General features: G+C 36.8%; 1 protein-coding gene across 1 annotated transcript; it reads right to left on the bottom strand.

Annotated features, from left to right (window-relative positions):
* Nucleotides 1-2,453: 2,453 nt before the first annotated feature.
* On the bottom strand, nt 2,454-2,907 carry LOC118851559 (60S ribosomal protein L35). The gene has a single exon (XM_036761046.1). The coding sequence runs from the start codon at nt 2,859-2,861 to the stop codon at nt 2,490-2,492; it is 372 nt and encodes a 123-aa protein (XP_036616941.1). The 5' UTR covers nt 2,862-2,907; the 3' UTR covers nt 2,454-2,489.
* Nucleotides 2,908-20,258: the final 17,351 nt, after the last annotated feature.

The raw sequence follows: 20,258 nt of genomic DNA, 5'->3' as shown, positions 1-20,258 counted from the left end.
AGACCCAAACATGGAAATCAATCCCTTAGTACCAGCAAAGCCGATAGTTATGAGAACTGCTGGTGCCAGTCCCCAGAGAACTGAGGAACAGAGGGAACGGGACAGGACACTCTGTGTGTGTGTGTGTGTGTGTGTGTGTGTAGGAGTACTGTGTGGCACTCCACTAAGCCTCAGGGAAAGAGCTTAACATACAACTGGGGTCAATTCTGTACCCCTCAAAATTACTGGAGGCAGATGCCTAGACTGGTGAACCATGAATTACCCAATGTGGGAGGAGGCTGAGGGCTGAGATGCTTCGAGATCTAGCCCTCAAGGAAACCATCAGAGGGGGAGGAAGTCAGAAAGTGAACAGTTGGGGAAAAGATACCAAAGATCTCAGAAGAAAACTTGAAGACCTTGACATAAATGGATAAATCAATAGGGAAAACATTAACAACAGAAGGAAATGTAGCCTCTAGATCTAGTAAATTAGTTCAGGCATTTATGAATAAAGACTACAAAACAAAGGACAATGATCCAACACTTGATGAGGCAGAGAACCCTATGGAATAGGAAGAGAACATGTAACCACATCATGCTGTTCCTATGTGGTTCAAAAGAGAAATGAGAATTATGGGAGATGAATTTATGGCCTGATCAGCAAAAACAATGAACAGAATAGGGAAACTTGAATCGATAGTGGAAAATCTCACCAAAGAAACAAAAGAGAAAATAATGGTTTGGGAATGCAAAGATACAGAAGTGAAGAACAATCTAGAAAAAAAAACCAACAAAAAACCCATTAAAACAAAATATACTTACTATGCAAGCAAAACGTATTGATCTCAAAGACAGGATGCACAGAGACAACCTAAGTACCATAGATCTCCCAGAAGAACATGATATGATAAAATATATGAACAACATAATGCAAGAAACAATAAAAGGGAACTGCCCCAAACTTCTGACCACATAAAATGAAGTACCAATTGAAACAAGTCATAGATGGTCTCCAGAAAAAACCCAAGGCTTCAGACTTCAGATATGTAGTGGTTAAATTTAACAATTTAATTCAGAAACATTAAATTTTGCAGGCAGTCAGGAGAAAGACCTTCAAATACAAAGGAAGGGAAATTTTACTAACACAAAACTACTTTGTATGCAGAAGAAAACATAGGAAGGAATGGCATAATGCGTTCCAAAAAGCAATGAAGCTCAGGATGCATGCCAGGATGACCTATCCTGCAAATCTGATCTTAATCATATGTGAAAAAAGATGACCATTCAATAACAAAGAGGCATTTAACACATTCTTAGAAAGAAAATCAGATTTGAAGAGAATATTTGTTTTTCGAACACTCCAGACAACAGAAATACAAGCAGATTAAACAAATGCAGCAGCCAAGGACAGCAACAGTGACAGCAGATAGACCAGTAGGAAACGTTTCTAAATGAATGTACACAAGGAGACAGACAGATGTAAAGGCAGAACTCCAGTGTAGGTAACAGTGAAGAGGTAGGCCAGAGGCATTATAGACAGAACCTGGTGACATCAGCCTACAGGTGAACTACTGTATTTCTGTGGGATTAAATTACAAAATTGGAGGGTATATGGATGGGGAAGGGCATGAGGGAATTAGAAGAGAGTGTGTAATGTGTCTGGGTCAAATTGAGAGCTAGCTGTGAGGAGAACATGACCCCTGTGGCCTTGGGAAAAGAAGATCCTGCATAGAAAGGGGGAAGGAGGAAGGGGAAAGGATTATAAGGGTGGGGAGTGAAGGAGACCTTGCTTTGATAATATGAGGGGGTTTCATTGATGAAATGTTCTTATGTGTGAAGAGAGTTGTTCTGCGGAGGGAGGTGAGGACCTTTTCTTGGGTGTGGTCCAAGGGAATTGATGCTTGAGAAGACCACTTGTCCTACCTCTGGGGGTAGGAAGTCAGAAATTTTGGGGGCTACTGGCACCTGGGGGATGGGAGAGCATGGACACAAAGAGGAGACATTAAAGCAAATGGGGAAAAGAAGGCAGCCAAGGAAGGGTATATATCAGTGATGGGCTACATAATCAGGGATATGGTAATGAAAGGGAGTAGTCACATCAGGGGGGGTTTTCCCTTCTGATATCTACAGGAGTTGAGAGAGGGGGGGGGGGGGAGAGAAAGAGAGAGAGAGAGAGAGAGAGAGAGAGAGAGAGAGAGAGAGAGAGAGAGAGAGAATGGAAAATGGGAATCTGTGAAGGAAGCTCTATCACAAAGTGGCAGAAACTGTCTAGAAGAGTTTAGAAAGGATAACTTGGAAGTTTTAATTGCATGAGGAATACATAGAATAGAGACTAGATAATTGTAGGGGTCATAAATTATAGAATAAGGACCTAGAGTAGATAGAAGAGAGGATGGATAATGAAGAATATCAGAGAAATCCTCCCCGGAAAAGGGCCAAAATGAAATTTTATTTTTTTTTTTATTTTTTTTTTTTTATAATAATTTCTTTTTATTGAGCACCTTAACAAATCATGCCTTAACAGCAAATTTCCGAAGGGGGTAAAGGCGTTCCTTCCTCTGCTGTTTTTTGGTCTTCAGGCTTTCCTCGTGCTTATTAAGCCTGCGGCGCATGGCACGGGTCTTCTTGGGCCTAAGGTCCAGAGGCTTGTATTTCTTGCCCTTATAGAATTTCCTGAGGTTCTCTTTCTGTGTCTGATTGATGACAGTTAGGACTCGGGCAATAGATTTTCGGACAACTCGGATCTTAGATAGCTTGGATGCAGCTCCTCCAGTGACCTTGGCCACTCTCAACTGGGAAAGTTCCACCTTTAAATCATCCAACTGTTTGAGGAGCTCCTCCTTCTTCTTCCCACGAAGATCCCTGGCCTTGATTTTTGCCATGATCGCCGATCAGACACACCGCCACCGCCTCCGAGGGGAAAGAGGAAGGGGGGGGAAAGAGCCAAAATGAAATTTTAAAAAACCCTAATGAACAGGACTAGTTGAAGGGGAGAAAAGGAAGGGGGAAACCTACTTGACTAATGGAGGAAAAAAGCAAAGAAAGAATTATATAATGAGATCAAAGGAGGAGAAAAAGGAATGAATAAGCAAAACCCCAAAGGAAAAGGCTTAATACATGAGAGGAGAGGACCTGGGGTAAAAAGAAAAGAACCAGCTGGACAAAACTACTTTTTAAAAGGTTAATGTAAAGTCACTGGAAGAACAATAGTACTGTGTTTGCAGCAGAAAAGGAGAGGAGGTGGGGGAAATCATAACTTGAATTAAATCTTTAATATTAGAGAGAGAGAAAAATATAAACCTAACTCTTATAGACTTAAATGTGAATAGATTTTTTTGTTGTTCAGTTATTTTAGTCATATCTGAATCTTTGTGACCCCTTTTAGGGTTTTCTTGGCCAAGATACTGAAGTGGTTTGTCATGTCCTTCTCCAGCTCATTAAAACTTAGGCAAACAGAGTTAAGTGACTTGCCCAGGGTCACATAGCTAGGCATCTGAGGCCAGGTTTGAACTCAGGAAGATGAGCCTTTCTGACTCCAAGCTAGGTAGGTACTCTATCCACTGAACCACCTAGCCGCCTGTGAATGGATTAAACAATCCAATAGAATGAATATGAGTGACAGATTGGATAAGAAAACGAAAGCCTACAAGGTGTTCCTTACAAGAAACCCATTTATAAAACAAAGACATACATATAATAAAAATAAGATAAAGGGAAAAAAATTACTACGCATCAAGTGAATCCAAAAAAGCAGGAGTTGCAATCATGCTATCTGACAGCAAAACAAACAGTCAAAAAATAAAGAGATGAACAAGGAAACTATACTAGGCTGAAAGGAATCAAAGACAACCGACCAATATCAATAATAAATGTTCCAAATACTTTAGCATCCAAATCGATAAAGGAAATATCTGAGCTACAAGAAAACATAGACTACTATCTATGTCACAGTAGTGACAAGAGACTATTGAATCTAACAGAAAAATAAACGCAAGGGGAAATGTGGTGCTGAAAAAATTGCTGGAAAAACTGGAGTTAAAAAGACCTATGGCATCTTCTAAATGGGTTAGCAAAGGAATACACACATACATACATACATGCATACATACATACATACATATAGAAACTGACTATGTACTAGGGCTCAGAGAAACTGCAAATAAATGTAAAAAGGCAGAAATAGTTAACACATGCTTTGTAGACCATAACACAATAAAAATAGGGACCACAAGCAAAAGACAGAGATCCAAATGGAGTCTTAACAAAGAAATCCTAAATAATGAGTGGGTCAAAGAACAAATCATAGAAACAATTAATAACAATGTAAAAGAAAATGTTAATGAAACAACATACCAAAATTTCTGGGATGCAGCTAAAGCAGCCCTCGGGAGAAAATCTTATCCTTACAACGTACATTAACAAAATTAAAAACAAAGAATTGACAATAATATGCATTTAAAAAATTAGAAAGGCAACAAATAAATAAACCTGAAAAGCACAGAAAGGAGATATTAAAAATCATAGGTGAAACATAAATTAAAAGCAAAAAATTCATAGAAATGATCAATAAAACTAAAATCTAGTTTTTTAAAAAGACTAACAAAATTGATAAACCCTTAGCTAATTTAATTAAACATAAGAGAACAGAAAATCAAATAAACAAAACAGTAAAAGAGCAAGGCAAAATCAAAGTAAAAATAGAAGAAATAAAAAGAATGATCAAAACATATTATTCACAGTTATATGCTAACAAAACTGAACACAGAAGAATTAGAGGGCCACTTTAAAAAAAATCCAAATTATCAGAAAACCAGAGAGATCTTAAGCAACCCAGTTTCAGAAAAGGAAATAGATCTGGCTGTAAAGGAACTAGGAAAGAAAAAAACCTCTGGTTCTGATAGATTCACAGGAGATTTCTATCAAATTTGCTTCATAAATTATTCTCAAAAATTGAGAAAGGAAGCACCTTACCAGAATCCTTTTATGAGATAAATATAGTCCTACTACCAAAATCAGGGAAAGATACAACAGAGAAAGAAAACTATAGGTAAATATCATTAATGAATACTGACTCAAAGATTTCAAACAAAATCTTGCAATGCAGATTGTGGTGATTTATCCAAGAAATCATTCCTTATGCCCAACAGGGACTTATACCAGGGATGCAAGGATGGTTCAACATTAGAAAAACAATCAACATAATTAATCATATTAAAAACCAAAACATCCCAAACCACATGATCATCTCAGTAGATACAGAAAAAGCCTTTGACAAAGTACAACAATTTTTTATGACAAAAATCCTACAAAGTATAGGCATAGAGGGACCTTTTTTGGGGGGGGGGCGGTATTTGGTTTTTTGGCAGGGCAATTGGGGTTAAGTGACTTGCCCAAGGTCACACAGCTAGTACGTGTGTCAAATGTCTGAAGCCGGATTTGAACTCAGGTCTTCCTGATTCCAGGGCCAGTGTTCTACTCACTGTGCCACCTAGCTGCCCCCTGAGGGACTTTTTTAATATTACAAAAAACATCTATCTAGAACCAAAAGCAAGTATCATATGCAATGAGGCTACACTGGAACCTTTCCCAACAAAATTGTCTCTATTTGGTGATGATGTGATGACTCACTTGGAAAATCTAAGGGTATCACATAGGATACTAATTGAGATAATTAATAGCTTCAGCTAGTTATTTGTCTCCTGAAGAATCTGTATGCAGGTCAAGAAGGAATAGTTTGAACCAAACATGAAACACCTTATTGATTTAAGATTGGAAAAGGAGTACAACCTTATTTATTTAATTTATATGCAGAGTACATCATGTGAAATGCCAGGCTGGACAAATCCAAAGCTGGAATTAAGGTTGCTGGGAGAAATATCAACGATCTCAGATATGCAGACAATACCACCCTGTTGGCAGAAAGTGGAGAAGAATCAAGAAGTCTTTTGCTGAGGGTGAAAGAAGAGAGTGTAAAAGCTGGCTTGAAGCTCAATATTCAAAAAATTAAGACCTTGGCAACTGATCCCATTACCTCCTGGCAAACAGAGGGAGAAGAAATGGAAGCAGTGTCAGATTTTATATTCTTGGGCTCAAAGATCACTGACTGTAGCCATGAAATTAAAAGACGCTCCTTGGAAGGAAAGCTATGACAAATCTGGATAGCATATGAAAAGCAGAGACATCACTTTGCTAACAAAGGTCTGTCTAGTCAAAGCTATGGTTTCTCCAGTAGTACTGTATGGCTGTCAGAGTTGGACTATAAGGAAAGTTGAGTGCTGTAGAATCAATGCTTTTGAATTTTGGTGCTGGAGAAGACTTTTGAGAATCCCTTGGACAGCAAGGAGATCAAATCAGTCAATACTTAAAGAAACTAACTCAGGCCATTCACTGAAAGGTCAAATACTGAAGCTGAAGCTTCAATACTTTGGCCACATCGTGAGAAGACAAGGACTCACTGGAAAAGACTCTGATGTTGGGAAAGATTGAAAGCAAAAGGAACAGGGGATGGCAGAGGATGAGATGAACAGATAGTGTTATGGAAGCAATGAATATGAGCTTGGACAGACTCCAGGAGAGAGTAAAGGATGGAAGAGCCTAGTGTGCTATGGTCCATGGGGTGACAAAGAGTCAGACATGACTGAACAACTGAACAATAACAAAAAATAGCTGGAGCAAAATTGCAAATTACAACATAAGTACCCCCAAATATATAGCATTTCTATGTAAAAATAACAAAACAGGGGGCAGAGCCAAGATGGTGGCTAGAAAGCAGGAACTTGCTTAAGCTCTCCCAAAGGTCCCTCCAAACACCTATAAAAATGGCTCTGAACAAATTCTAGAACTGCAGACCCCACGAAATAGCAGAGGGAAGCAGGGGTCCAGCCCAGGACAATCTGGATGGTCTCTGGGAAGGGTCTGTCACACGGAGCTGGGAGCAGAGTGGAGCACAGCCCAGTGTGGGCCGTGCCAGGACTAACCAGATTGGGAGCTGGGCAGAACAGGTTGTAGGGCCCTGAATCAATGAACTGTGGCAGTTGCCAGACTTCTCAGCCCACAAATGCCAAAGACAACAGAGAAGGTTAGTGGGAAAAGCTTCTGGGACAGAGTGAAAGGAGTTGGCAGTTGGCCACCACCCCAGGGGCAGCAGAGGTGGTGCAGCTCTGAGGCTGCTTCCAGACCTACAGCTGCAGTTGCTTCTGGCCCCAGGTCCACCTGGTGGGAGGAATTAAGCAGCAGATTAGAGTGGGAGTGCAAAGCCTGCTTTGCCCTGCCTGGATCTGGGGCACAATACTGGTTGGTGGCTCTTGGGGGAGAAGGAGCGCTGGTGTGGCAGAGCTTGCTGTACAGAAGTAGCTCTGAAAACAGCAGGGCAGCCCCTCAAGCTTGGGACAAAGTACTCTCTACTCTACAAGCAGTCGTACCCCGAAAAAAGCTCAAGGGTCGAGTAGTTGGCTGGGAACATGAACAGGCAGCAAAAACACTCTCAGATTCAGAATCAGACTTTAGAACCTTTCTTTGGTGACAAAGAAGACCAAAACATACAGCCAGAAGAAGTCAACAAAGTTAAAGACCCTACATCGAAAGCTTCCAAGAAAAATATGAATTGGTGTCAGGCCACAGAAGAGCTCAAAAAAGATTTGGAAAAGCAAGTAAGAGAAGTAGAGGAAAAATTGGGAAGAGAAATGAGAGTGATGTGAGAAAACCATGAAAAACCAGTCAATGACTTGCTAGAGGAGACCCAAAAAAATAGTGAAGAAAACAACACCTTAAAAAATAGACTAACTCAAATGGCAAAAGAGCTCCAAAAAGCCAATGAGGAGAAGAATGCCTTGAAGGGCAGAATTGGCCAAATGGAAAAGGAGGTCCAAAAGACCACTGAAGAAAATACCACCTTAAAAATTCGATTGGAGCAAGTGGAAGCTAGTGACTTGATGAGAAATCAAGATATTATAAAACAGAACCAAAGGAATGAAAAAGTTGAAGACAATGTGAAATATCTCACTGGAAAAACCACTGACCTGGAAAATAGACCCAGGAGAGATAATTTAAAAATTATTGGACTACCTGAAAGCCATGATCAAAAAAAGAGCCTAGACATCATCTTTCAAGAAATTATCAAGGAGAACTGCCCTGATATTCTAGAGCCAGAGGGTAAAATAGAAATGGAAAGAATCTACCAATTGCCTCCTGAAAAAGACCCCAAAGAGAAAACTCCTAGGAATATTGTTGCCAAATTCCAGAGCTCCAAGAGGAAGGAGAAAATACTGCAAGGAGCCAGAAAGAAACAATTTGAGTATTGCAGAAACACAATGTGGACAACACAAGATCTAGCAGCTTCTACATTAAGGGACTGAGGGGCTTGGAATATGATATTCTGGAGGTCAATGGAGCTTGGATTAAAACCAAGAATCACCTACCCAGCAAAACTGAGTAGCATACTCCAAGGTAAAATATAGATTTTCAATATAATAGAGGACTTTCAAGCTTTCTCAGTGAAAAGACCAGAGATGAATAGAAAACTTGACTTTCAAACACAAGAATCAAGAGAAGCATGAAAAGGTAAACAAGAAAGAGAAATCATAAGGGACTTACTAAAGTTGAAGTGTTTTGTTTACCTTCCCACATGGAAAGGTGATTTGTGCAATTCATTAGACCTCAGTATTAGGGTAGCTGAAGGGAATACACATGCACACACACACACACACACACACACACACACATATATATATATATATATAGACAGAGGGCACAGGTTGAGTTGAATATGAAGGTATGAAGGGATGGTATCTAAAAAAATAAAATCAAGGGATGAGAGAGGAATATACTGAGAGAGGGAAAAAGGGAGAGATAGAATGGGGTAAATTATCTCACATAAAAGTGGCAAGAAAAGCAGTTCTGTAGGAAGGGAAGAGGGGGCAGGTGAGGGGGAATGAGTGAATCTTGCTCTCATCGTATTTGACGTGAGGAGGGAATAACATACACACTCAGTTGGGTATCTTACCCCACAGGAAAGAAGGAGGAATGGGATAAAATAGGGGGAATGATAGAAGGGAGGGCAGATGGGGGATGAGGCAATCAAAAGCAAAAACTTTCAAAAAGGGACAGGGTCAAGGGAGAAAATTAAATAAAGGGGGACAGGATAGGAGGGAACAAAATATAGTTGGTCTTTCACAACATGAGTATTGTGGAAGGATTTTGCATAATGATACACGTGTGACCTATGTTGAATTGCTTGCCTTCTTAGGGAGGGTGGGTGGGAAGGGAAGAGGGGGGAGAATTTTAAAATTTTAAAAGCAGATGTTCAAAACAAAAGTTGTTTTTGTATGCAACTGGGAAATAAGATATACAAGCAATGGGGCATAGAAATCTATCTTGCCCTATAAGAAAATAAGGGAAAAGGGGATGGGGGGGGAAGTGGGGGTGACAGAAGGGAAGGCTGACTGGGGAACGGAGCAGTCAGAATATATGCCATTTTGGAGTGGGGGGAGGGTAGAAATGCGGAGAAAGTTTGTAATTCAAACTCTTGTGGAGATCAATGCTGAAAACTAAAAATATTAAACAAATAATAATTTTTTTTAAAAATAACAAAACAGAAGAATAAATAATAGAAGGGGAAACCCCATTACAAATAACCACAAAATTAATAAAATATATGGGGATTAACCTACCCTAAGACTTGTATAGATTCAAGTACAAAGTGCTCCTTAAAAAAAATAAAGAACAGTTTAAATAGTGGGAGGAATATCCAGGTCTCAGGGCAAGGTCATAACAACATAATAAAAATTACAATACCAAAACTAATTTATACCTTAATGCTATGAAATTATCAAGGGGATATTTTATAAAACTTGATAAAATAATAACTAAATTCATTTGGAAAAATAAAAGATCTAGAATATCAGGGGAAATGATGAAAAGAAGTAGAGACAAAAGGGAAATATCACTTCCTGACCTCAAACTCTATTATAAAGTTATCAAAACCATATGTTGCTGGTAAAAAAAACAGAGGGATAGATCAATGGAACAGACTAAACAAGGGAGAATCAGAAAAAATAGAACTCAGTAACTCAGTGTTTGTTAAAGTGTAATCCATACATTACAGAAGGAAAAAAAAACTTCCTTATTTGGTGAACACTGATGGGAAAACTGGAAAGCAGTCTGGCAGAAATTAGACTTAGACAAATACCTTACACCACATTCCACAATACATTGTAAATGAACTAAATGGAAATGCAACCTTAACATTAAAGATCATACTATTAAAAAATTAGATCATATGCATTTCACAGCTATAGGTAGGATATATATGCTTAACCAAATAAGAGATAGGGCAATTACAAAAGATGAAATAGATAACCTTGATTACTTGCAACTGAAAAACTTTTGCACAGATAAAATTTATTCATCTAGGATAATGAGGGAAATGGTTCAATGGGAAAAATCCAAAATTTTCTGATAAGAGTTTGCTATCTAAGATATATAATCAATTAATAAATGTATATAAGACTGGCCATTCCCCAATAAATAAGTAGTCAAAGAATATCAACTAACAGTTCTCAAAATAAGAAATGCAAAGTATTCGCAACAACATGAAAGAGTGTTTGAAATCAGTAATAATGCAAATGAAAACAACCCTGAGGTTTCACCTCCAACCCCACCAAACTGACAAAAATGACAAAAAATGGCAACAGTCAATATTGGAAGGGTTGTGAAATGACAGGTATACAAACACATTGTTGTTGGAGCTGTGAAACAATATAATAATTTTAGAAAGCAATTTGGAATTATATAAATAAAGTGACTAAAATGTCTATACCTCTGATTCAGAGATCTCCTTATCGGGTTTATATCCTCAAGAAAGTCAATGATAAGAAGAAAGTCTCCATATAGTCCAAAGTATTTATAGCAGCACTTTTTATGATAGCTAAGAATTGGAAACAAAGTAGACGCCCTATCCATAAACTGGGGAATGGCTAAACAAATTGTAGTACATAAATATAATGGAATATGACTATGCTCTAAGAAATGATATGTGCGTGGAAAGATCTATATGAACTAATGCAGAGTGAAGTAAGCCAAGTCAAGGAAAATAATATACACAGTAGCTACAACAATGTAGATGGAAAGAACAACCACACACACACACACACACACAACGTAACAAAATTATAAAGCTCAAGCAAGATTCAGATGAAGAGATGAGAGGAAACCCCCAATCTACCCTTTGGTGGAGGCGGGAGTTCCACAGGTATTTCACATTGCACATGTTTTCAAACTTTTTTAATGTATTGATCAGTTATGCTGACTTTTTTCCTCTCTGAAAAATACTATTTGTTATATGGGGTGGCTCTTGGGGAGGGGTCGGGGAGGGAAACTTGGGACAGCTATGATGATGTAAGAAACAGAAGACATCATTAAAAACTCATTTTTTAGAAATGTGGAGGCAAAACCGGAAGCCAGGTTAATTCTGCGCTCCCTGTTCTCACTCATAAACTAGAATCTGTTGCTTTTTGGTACTATATTAAAATGCATATTGATATGCTTTGTTTTTATATTACCTTCATTCCCTAATATATATTATCCCCTCCTCTACCCAGCAAAGTATCCTTTCTAACAAAAAGAAAAAGAAAAAAAGCAATTCATCAAAACACATAAACTTTTTCTGAGAATATTTTTAACATTTCATACCCATAATCTCCCATCTCTGCAAAGAAGGAAGGGAGGTGTATTTTCTCAACTCTTCTCCAGTGCTAGTCTTGATTATTATGACACAATGTTCACATTTTTTGTCCTTTCCATTTACGTTGTTTTAGTCAATGTGTATATTGTTTTCCTGTGAAAGCTGTTGCTTTCAATAAAACTATCCAGATAAGATGCTTAGAATAGTGCAGAGGAACAAAAATAATCAGCTGGGTTTTAAATTTATAGAGATTCTGAAACAAGGTAAGGCTGAGAAGTGAATGAAACCAGGGTCTAGCGATTAAAGAGTGTTTCTTTTTCTTGAATTGTGTCCTATCTCCTCCCGCCGCTCCCCGCCCCCCGCCCCGCCCCCATGCTCCCCGACTCAGTTGAGAGATGAAGAAAGGAAAATCAGTGTGACACCTGCGCCCTCACTGCAATCAAATTTTGGTGTGATGTGCTCCCCCTAGTGACTAAGACCAGCAATTCACCCTGGTCCCTGACAAAGAAAGCTATTATCTGCTAGCAACGCTAGATTTAGAGTGGAGAGGACTACCACACCTCACACCTCTTTCCTCAGGTTCCTAAAAATGCCCCAAATCATGGAGTATAATAGGTTGACATCTCCTGTATTTGATATTACCTACCTTTGAAAGGAGTTATGATTTTATGGCCTTGAAAAAGTTACTGGGGTCTGTATCCCAACTCCAAGTCCCATTCACAGAGCAAGGTTTCATTTTCACCTCAATGTTCTGGTAGTACCCCTGAGGTGTTCCGGATAACTTTTATTCACTGTTTTCCCATAAACTAAATATTAATTTTCTCTCCCTCCCACCCACCCCCATTAGGGGAAAAAATAGTTAAGATAAACAAATTCCCACATCGGCCATGTCCAAAACTGTATTTCGTATTCTGCATCTTGAGACCATTTCCTCTTTGTCAAGAGGTAGGTAGGTTCTGCATCACCAATTCTCTGGAATTGTGTTTACTCATTGAATTATCAGAACTCTTAATTCTTTCAAAGTTGCTTGTTGTTTTACAATGCTGTTATTGTATAAATTATTCTCCTGGTTCTGCTCACTTCACTTTGAAACAAAAGTGCAAACACTTTGTATACTCAAGTCTTCCCAGGTTTCTCTGAAACAGTCCCTCTTGTCATTTCCCACAGCATAATAATATTCCACTACATTCCTATACCATCATGTGTTTAGCCATTCCACAATTGATAAGTACCCACTCCTTACTTTCTAGTTCTTTACCACTACAAAAAGACCTGCTATAAATATTTTTGTATACATGGGTCCTTTTCTTCTTCCTTTGATGTCTTTGAGGTATAGGTCTACAAGTGAAATCAGTAGGTCAAAGGGTATACACAGTTTGGTGACTCTTTTTTGGAACTGGTTCCAAATCGCTTTCAAGAAGAGCTGGATCATTTTATAGCTCTACCAACAATGCATCAATATGCCTTTTTTCCTGATATCCTCCCACATTTCATGTTTTTTTTTTCTTCTCAACTGATGGGTGTCAGGTAGAACCTCAGAGTTGCTTTAATTTTAATTACTCATATTATTAGTGATACATAGCATTTTTTCACATGGCTACTAATAGCTTGGATTTTTTTCCTTTGATAATTGTCTATCTATATGCTTTGACCACTTATTAGTTGAAGAATGAGTTTTAATCGTATTAAACTTGAATCAGTTCCTATCTTTGTTAGAAATGAGACTTTTATCAGAGAAACTTGCTGCAAAGATTCTTCCATGATTACTTGCTTCCCTGCTAAGTTTAGCTGCATTGGTTTTGTTTGTGCAAAATCTTTTAAATTTTATGTAATCAGAAGTGCCCTTTTTATTTTCTGTGATCACCTCTATCTTTTATTTCGTCATGAACTCTTATTCATAGATCTGAATAGTAATTTCTTCCTTGCACATCAACTTTGTTTGTGATATCTGATTTATATATCCATTTGGAGCTTATGTTCTTATATGGTATGAGTGCTGGTCTCTAAACTTAATCTCTGGCAGACTGCTTTCCATATTTCCCAGCATTTTTTGCAAAATAGTGAGTTTTTATCCTAGTAACTGGGGTCTTCTCAAAGGGCTATTGTGCTTGACTAATGTGAAATAATATGAAATAATGTGAAATAATGTTTAATAAGAATGTATATGTAGAGCCTATGTTGGATTGCATGCCATCTTGGGGAGGAGGAAAGGGAGGGAGGTGGAGAAAATTTAAAACTTATGGAAGTGAATGTTAAAAACTAAAAATAAATAAATAAAAATTTTAAAAAGGCCATTGTGTTTGTTTCTGTGTGTTGCTTAAACTATCATACTTATTAAACTTTCTAGTTTTTAATCAGTGACAAATCATTTTAAAGATTACTGCTTTGTAATATAGTTTGAGATTTGACACTACTAAGGGCTCTTTCTCCCAGTTTTCCCCCTAATTGTTTCCTTTAACATTCTTGATCTTATGTTCCTCCAGATGAATTTCATTATGATTTTTCTGGGTCTATAAAGTAATCCTTTGGTCATTTAATTGGTATTTTTATAGGGATATGATTTTTCCCTGAGGAATGCTTTAGCTGCATCCCAGAAATGTTGGTATGTTGTTTTATCATTACCATCTTCTTTCACATAATTATTAATTATTTCTTTGATTTAATCTTTTAACCACTTGTTATTTAGGATTTCATTTTTAGGTCTCTATTTGGGTCTGTGTCTTTTGTTTGTGGTCCCAGAGCCAATGACAATAAAGGATATATTAACCATTTCTGCTTTTTAACATTTGTTTTCACTAATGCATTGTTGGTGGAATTGTGAACTGATCCAACCATTCTGGAGAGCAATTCGGAACTATGCCCAGAGGGCTATAAAACTGTGCATACCCTTTGACCCAGCAATACCACTACTAGGTCTGTATCTCAAAGAGATCATAAAAAATGGAAAAGAACTCATATGTACAAAAATATTTACAGCAGCTCTTTTTGTGGTGGCAAAGAATTAGAAATCGAAGGGATGACTATCAATTGGGGAATGACTGAACAAGTTGTGGTATATGCATGTAATGGAATACTATTGCGCTATAAGAAATGATGAGCAGGCAGACTTCAGAAAAACCTGGAAAGACTTACATGAACTGATGCTGAGTGAAGTGAGTGGAACCAGGAGAACATTATACACAGTAACAGCAACATTGTGTGATGACCAACTTTAATAGACTTAGCTCTTCTCAACAATACAATGATCTAAGATACCTCCAAAAGACTTATGACAGAAAATGTCAACCACATCCAGAGAAAGAACTATGGGGCCTGAGAGTAAGTTTCATCATATTTTTATGACAATAAGACAAAAAAGAAAAGAGTCAGAACAAAGAATATCCTGTTATTTGGTTGTATCTGACTCTTCATGATTCCATGGGCCATATTATCCATAGGGTTTTCTTGGCAAATATACTGGAATGGTTTGCCATTTTCTTCTCCAGTGGATTAAGGCAAACAGCGGTTAAGTAACTTGCCCAGGGTCACACAGCTAGTGAGTGTCTAAGGCCAGACTTGAGCTTAGGTCTTCCTGACTCTATATTAGAGAAGAAATAGGGAGGGAGGTGTAGCCAGAATGGCCTTTGTTTTCTTTGAATGACTCAGCTTACCTCATTGAGCCTCTGGACACTGTGGCTTGCTCTTCCGGGGCAGGAAGCCCAAAGAGCATTCCAGGAAGCAGACAACTTCCTGTGTGATGAGTCATGGGGCTGGCTGAGGGGAGGTGTTAACGGCTACGCTAGGGGGAGGGGCCAAGTCAAGAACCAATCGGCCCTGGTCGTTCAGGCGGTGCTTGATGATGTCAAAAACTCTATAAGAGGGGAGAGGACAGCTTGAAGATCCTCTTTTCCTTTTCCGGTTGGAGCCAGAGACAGTTACAGCGACAGTTACAGCGACAGTTACAGCGACAGTTACAGCTACAGTTACAGCCACAGCCACAGCTGAAGCAGGAGCTGCCAGTAGCAGAGCTGACCTACGGGAGGAAGCTGAACAAAGACTTCAGTCCAGTGGGTAATCTTATTACCATAGAGGGGGAAACATGATTTTGCTTTACGCAATCATGCTTCTCTGTAGCCTCCTGGTTACTCTTTCAAGGCGTACTTATTGGGCCTGGAAGCTTTTGATCAATATATCAAAATGGGGTTGCTGGTTCATGGGTTGGTTACTGTGGAGCCTAAATAAATGTTTTGATTCTTCTGCCTTCTACTTTGAGAGTTTCTTATATCCGGCGGTTCCGAACCTTTCAGACATGTTTATGATCCTCTTTGAGATTATAAACTCTGCCCTCCTAATACAGGAGGGGATAGAACTTATTATTTTACATAATCAAAGTATGTAAGAAGACAGTACAAACATGGAGGATTGAATAGGAGACTAGACTATACATAAAGTTTATTTTCATCTGAATTTGACAAAGTATGGTTGAATAAACACACATAAAGAATTTGGTTTAGAAATACATTAAAATCAACAGGGAATCAGAAGGAAACAAAGGGAGGAGGTAGGGAGATAGGAAGGTAGATTTGGGGTAGGAGTGGGGCTGGGATTCATAAACAAAGTAAACTGCAACTTTGGAGAGTGGATCATACGGCGAAAAAAAAAGATAAGAAAGGATAAGAATGGTCAGGGACTAGGTGAAGGGGAAAGAAGAAAAGCAGTGAATCAGAAGATGACTAATCATAAGTAGGTCACCAATGTCACAAACATTCTTTTCTCAACATCCTCTTTTTATTTGAAAAGAGGAGGGCTGTGGGGACAAAGAGAGGAAAAAGTATGAGGATAGGATGATGGGAAATACATAATTAACAATCATAATTCAACATGAATGAGATGAACTCACCCACAAAATGGGAAAAGGTAGGAGAAAGGATAAGAAATCAGAATGCAACACTTTGTTGTCTACAAAAAACATACTTTGAAACAGAAATATTGACGGTGTCAGAATAAGTGACTAGAGCAAAATCTATTATGTTTCAAGTGAACTAAAAGAAGCAGTGATAGTAATCATAATCTCAAAAAAGGCAAGCACAAAAACTTATTTGATTAAAAGAGTTAAATGGGGAGATTATATTATGGATGTTTCAATAGTTCTTATGCAAAAAATGTATATAACACTTTCATCAACAAAAATAAAAAAACAGTTTGATGAATAAAGTGTGCAACTATTAAAAAAAAGCCTAAAAAATCTAATAATCAAAAAAACCCTGAAGAAACATCAAAATAAAAATACTGAAAATCAATGAATAGATTGACAAAGTTGAAAGTAAAACCTTATTGGATGAAAATTCAATGTTTTAACAACAACAAAAACAAAAAGCAAAATAAAATAAGTAATCCATTAGCTAGTCTGATTTATGAAGGAGAGAGGAAAATTGCTAGTATCAATAATGAAAAAGAAGAAATCACAACAAGTTTTTAGAAAGTATTTTCCCCTATTATAAAAGAAAAAGACTGACAATTTAAATGAAGTAAATTTATACTTACAAAGATGTAAAATGCCCGTATTAGCTGAACAAGGAATAGAGAATGTAAACAATTGAATCTCAGAAAAAGAAATTGAAAAAGTCATAAATTAATAAATGAATTTCAAAAGAAAAACTCTAGGAACTAGATGAATTTACAAGTAAATTCTATTGTACATTCATAGAACAAATTAATCAAACATTATATAAACTTTTTATAAAAATAGGAAACACCTTTTTCAATATAAATATAATCTTGATACTTTAACAAAGGAAAGACAAATCAGAGAAAGAAATATCCCAGTATCCCAAATGAACATTATTGCAAAAATTGCAAAGGAAATATTAGCAAAGAGGCTATAGTAACACTAAAAGATTTTGACTAGGGAGGAGTTTCTTATTGTGGCAAATAATATGTATTAGCCAGTTATACATATATGCACATATATACATATGCATACATATATATTTAATATGTAATGCAGATAAATTGGAGGTCTTTCAAAAAGGTCAGGGATAAGTGTAAGGATGTCCATTATCACCACCATTATTTTGTCAGAGTGCTAGAAATTCCAAGTATAGCAATAAAACAAGAAAAAGAAATTAAGGGAATAAGCATGGACAAAGAAGAAACAAAATAACATTGTGCAGATGATATGATGTTCTACATAGAGAATTAACCAAAAATTAATTAAAACCATTGATAACTAACTGTTAAAACTCATTTAGGAGTTGACTTACTAAGCTACCCACAAGAACTATATAAATAATACTGCAAAACAATCTTTCTAGAAAGACATAAGTGGAAAAATATTGACTTCTCATGGTTGAACGATGCTTCTATGATAAATGGTAATACTAAATTAATTTATATATTCAGTGCTATATTAACCAAACTATCAAAGAATTATTTTCTAGATTTAGGATAATAAATAATAAAAGGTCAACATTCTCAAGAGAAATAATTTCTTTTTTTAAAGTAGGTGGGAAAGGGGCCTAGCAATACCACACCAGCAAGCTATAATGTAAGGTTGATGTTAAAAACCCACTCTACCCAATTTTAGCCTTGATACCTTAACTATTTCGATCAATCATTCAATCATAGGCTTTAGACTAAATGCCAAAAGTCTTTCAAAGCCATTAGAAATGGAATGATTCCAGATAGGAAGCCTGTCCCAATCCTTCTGAGGGATTTTGTCATGCCCTCAGGGTCATGTATAAAAGCGTCAAGTTAACTGGAATTCCTAGATTCCAGTTATTAGAAATTTGTAAAACATTATGGTTTCGTTAAATCGTATCATCATGTATTGGAAGTATTGAAGAATGTGAATTGCTGGATTTAATTATGAACTAAAGCACATAGACTTTTCCAAGAACTCTTTAGTACAAGTCACTGGGGAAAGAATTTGAAAAAAAAAAAAAAACAAAACACTGCAGAACTTTCCCAAGTCACTGAAGAGCTATCCAGGATTTGACCTTTGCCAAACACATTCCACTAGATTTGTTGAGGACAGCAAATAGTAAAACTGTGGGATGATGACTCGAGCCTTCATACCCTAATTAGATGAGAACACTGTTCTAATAAATCAATCAATCGTTGACTTTAGTGTGAAAAGTCTATAGCCAAGAGCACTGCCAAAAGAAAGAAAAGGTCACTGAAGCATTTTTTAATGCACAGAAAAGAAACCCCAGAAGTTCAGAAATAGGCAAGCTATATAGCTTTGAAAGTAACATGTTGAATTTATTATATACTTTTTAAGAAGTAAGCTACACATAATAAAGATTCACGTATTCCATACTATCCTTTTCTGTTCTACTTTGTAAATGGAGATGTTCTTTCTCTCTTTTTAGGTGATGTTTATTAAGTTCAGAATAGGAGAAATACAATCTTAAAACTACCCTTTGATGTTTATACTTTGTAGGATTTTTAGCATAAATCAGATTTGTCCTTTGTCAAAAGCTTTTTGGCATCCATTGAGATAATAACTTATGTATATACATATATATATATATATATAGTTATATTAATAGTTTTCTGATTGTTGAAGCACCATTCCATACCTGATATCAATCCAACTTGGTCACCATGAATAATTTTTTAGATGTATTGCTATATTTTTCTTCTTGCATTTGATTTTTAAAATTTTCATCAATATTCACTAGTGATATTGCTCATTAAAGGAGTTTGGTAGGATGATTTCTTTCAAAATAATTTTTATAGCAGTATCTGTTGCTTTTTAGATAATTGATAGAATTCATACATAAATCTAAATTTTTCATTTTCTGAATTCTGTTGTTTAAGATCACTATTTCAAGTTCTGCTAACTTCGGTATTTTTTATTTTTGTAGGTCATCCTTATTTCTTCTAAATTCTCAGTTTGATTAGCATATGATTTTGTCTAATAAGTTTTGTTAATTTTAAAAAATTTCTCCTCTGTTGCCTTATTCATTTTTCATTTTGGGAATTTTTTCCAGTTTTCCTTTGATCAAGTTAAGCTCCCTAGAATATTCCGTTCATTGAATTTAATACTAATAATTAACATTTATATATGCTAGGCACTATACTAAGTGCTTTTTTCATCTGATCTTCACAACCCTAGAATGTAGGTGTTTTTGTTACCTCTATTTTATAGTTGAGGAAACTGAGGTTAAGTGACTTGCCTAAGGTTACAAAGCTAGTAAGAGTCTCAGGCTAAATTTGAACTCAGGTCTTTCTGACTCTAGACCTGGAACTCTCTCCACTGTGCTATTGAGGCATAATCCTAGTGCCTAGAACATTTCTTGGCACTTAATAAATGTTTGTTAATTAGCTAAATTAATTAGCTAAAGGTTTATTGATTTTGTTAGTCTTTTCAAAAACTGAGGTCTTAGTTTTGTTTATTATTAATTCTGTAGTCTTTGTTTTCCATTTTATTTTTTCCTTTAGTCTTAAAGATTTTCTTTTTTTTTTTAAATGTAACTATTCTCTACCACATCCACAGTTGTTGTCATGAAAAATTAGGAAAAGAGAAGTGATTGTCAGTGGGTACCAATTTTTTTTTTTATCAAGTTCCTATGACATTGACCTTGAGGACGCCAGTGTGGCATAGAGCATAGGG

This window comes from Trichosurus vulpecula, chromosome 5, assembly GCF_011100635.1.
Source record: "Trichosurus vulpecula isolate mTriVul1 chromosome 5, mTriVul1.pri, whole genome shotgun sequence".
Taxonomy (NCBI): Eukaryota; Metazoa; Chordata; class Mammalia; order Diprotodontia; family Phalangeridae; genus Trichosurus; species Trichosurus vulpecula.
The sequence above is the reverse complement of the archived record's forward strand: the minus strand, read 5'-3'. Positions and strand labels throughout refer to the sequence as shown.

Coding starts and splice junctions, on each gene's coding strand:
- LOC118851559 (XM_036761046.1), bottom strand. CDS start 2,861: ATGGCAAAAATCAAGGCCAGGGATCTTCGTGGGAAGAAGAAGGAGGAG.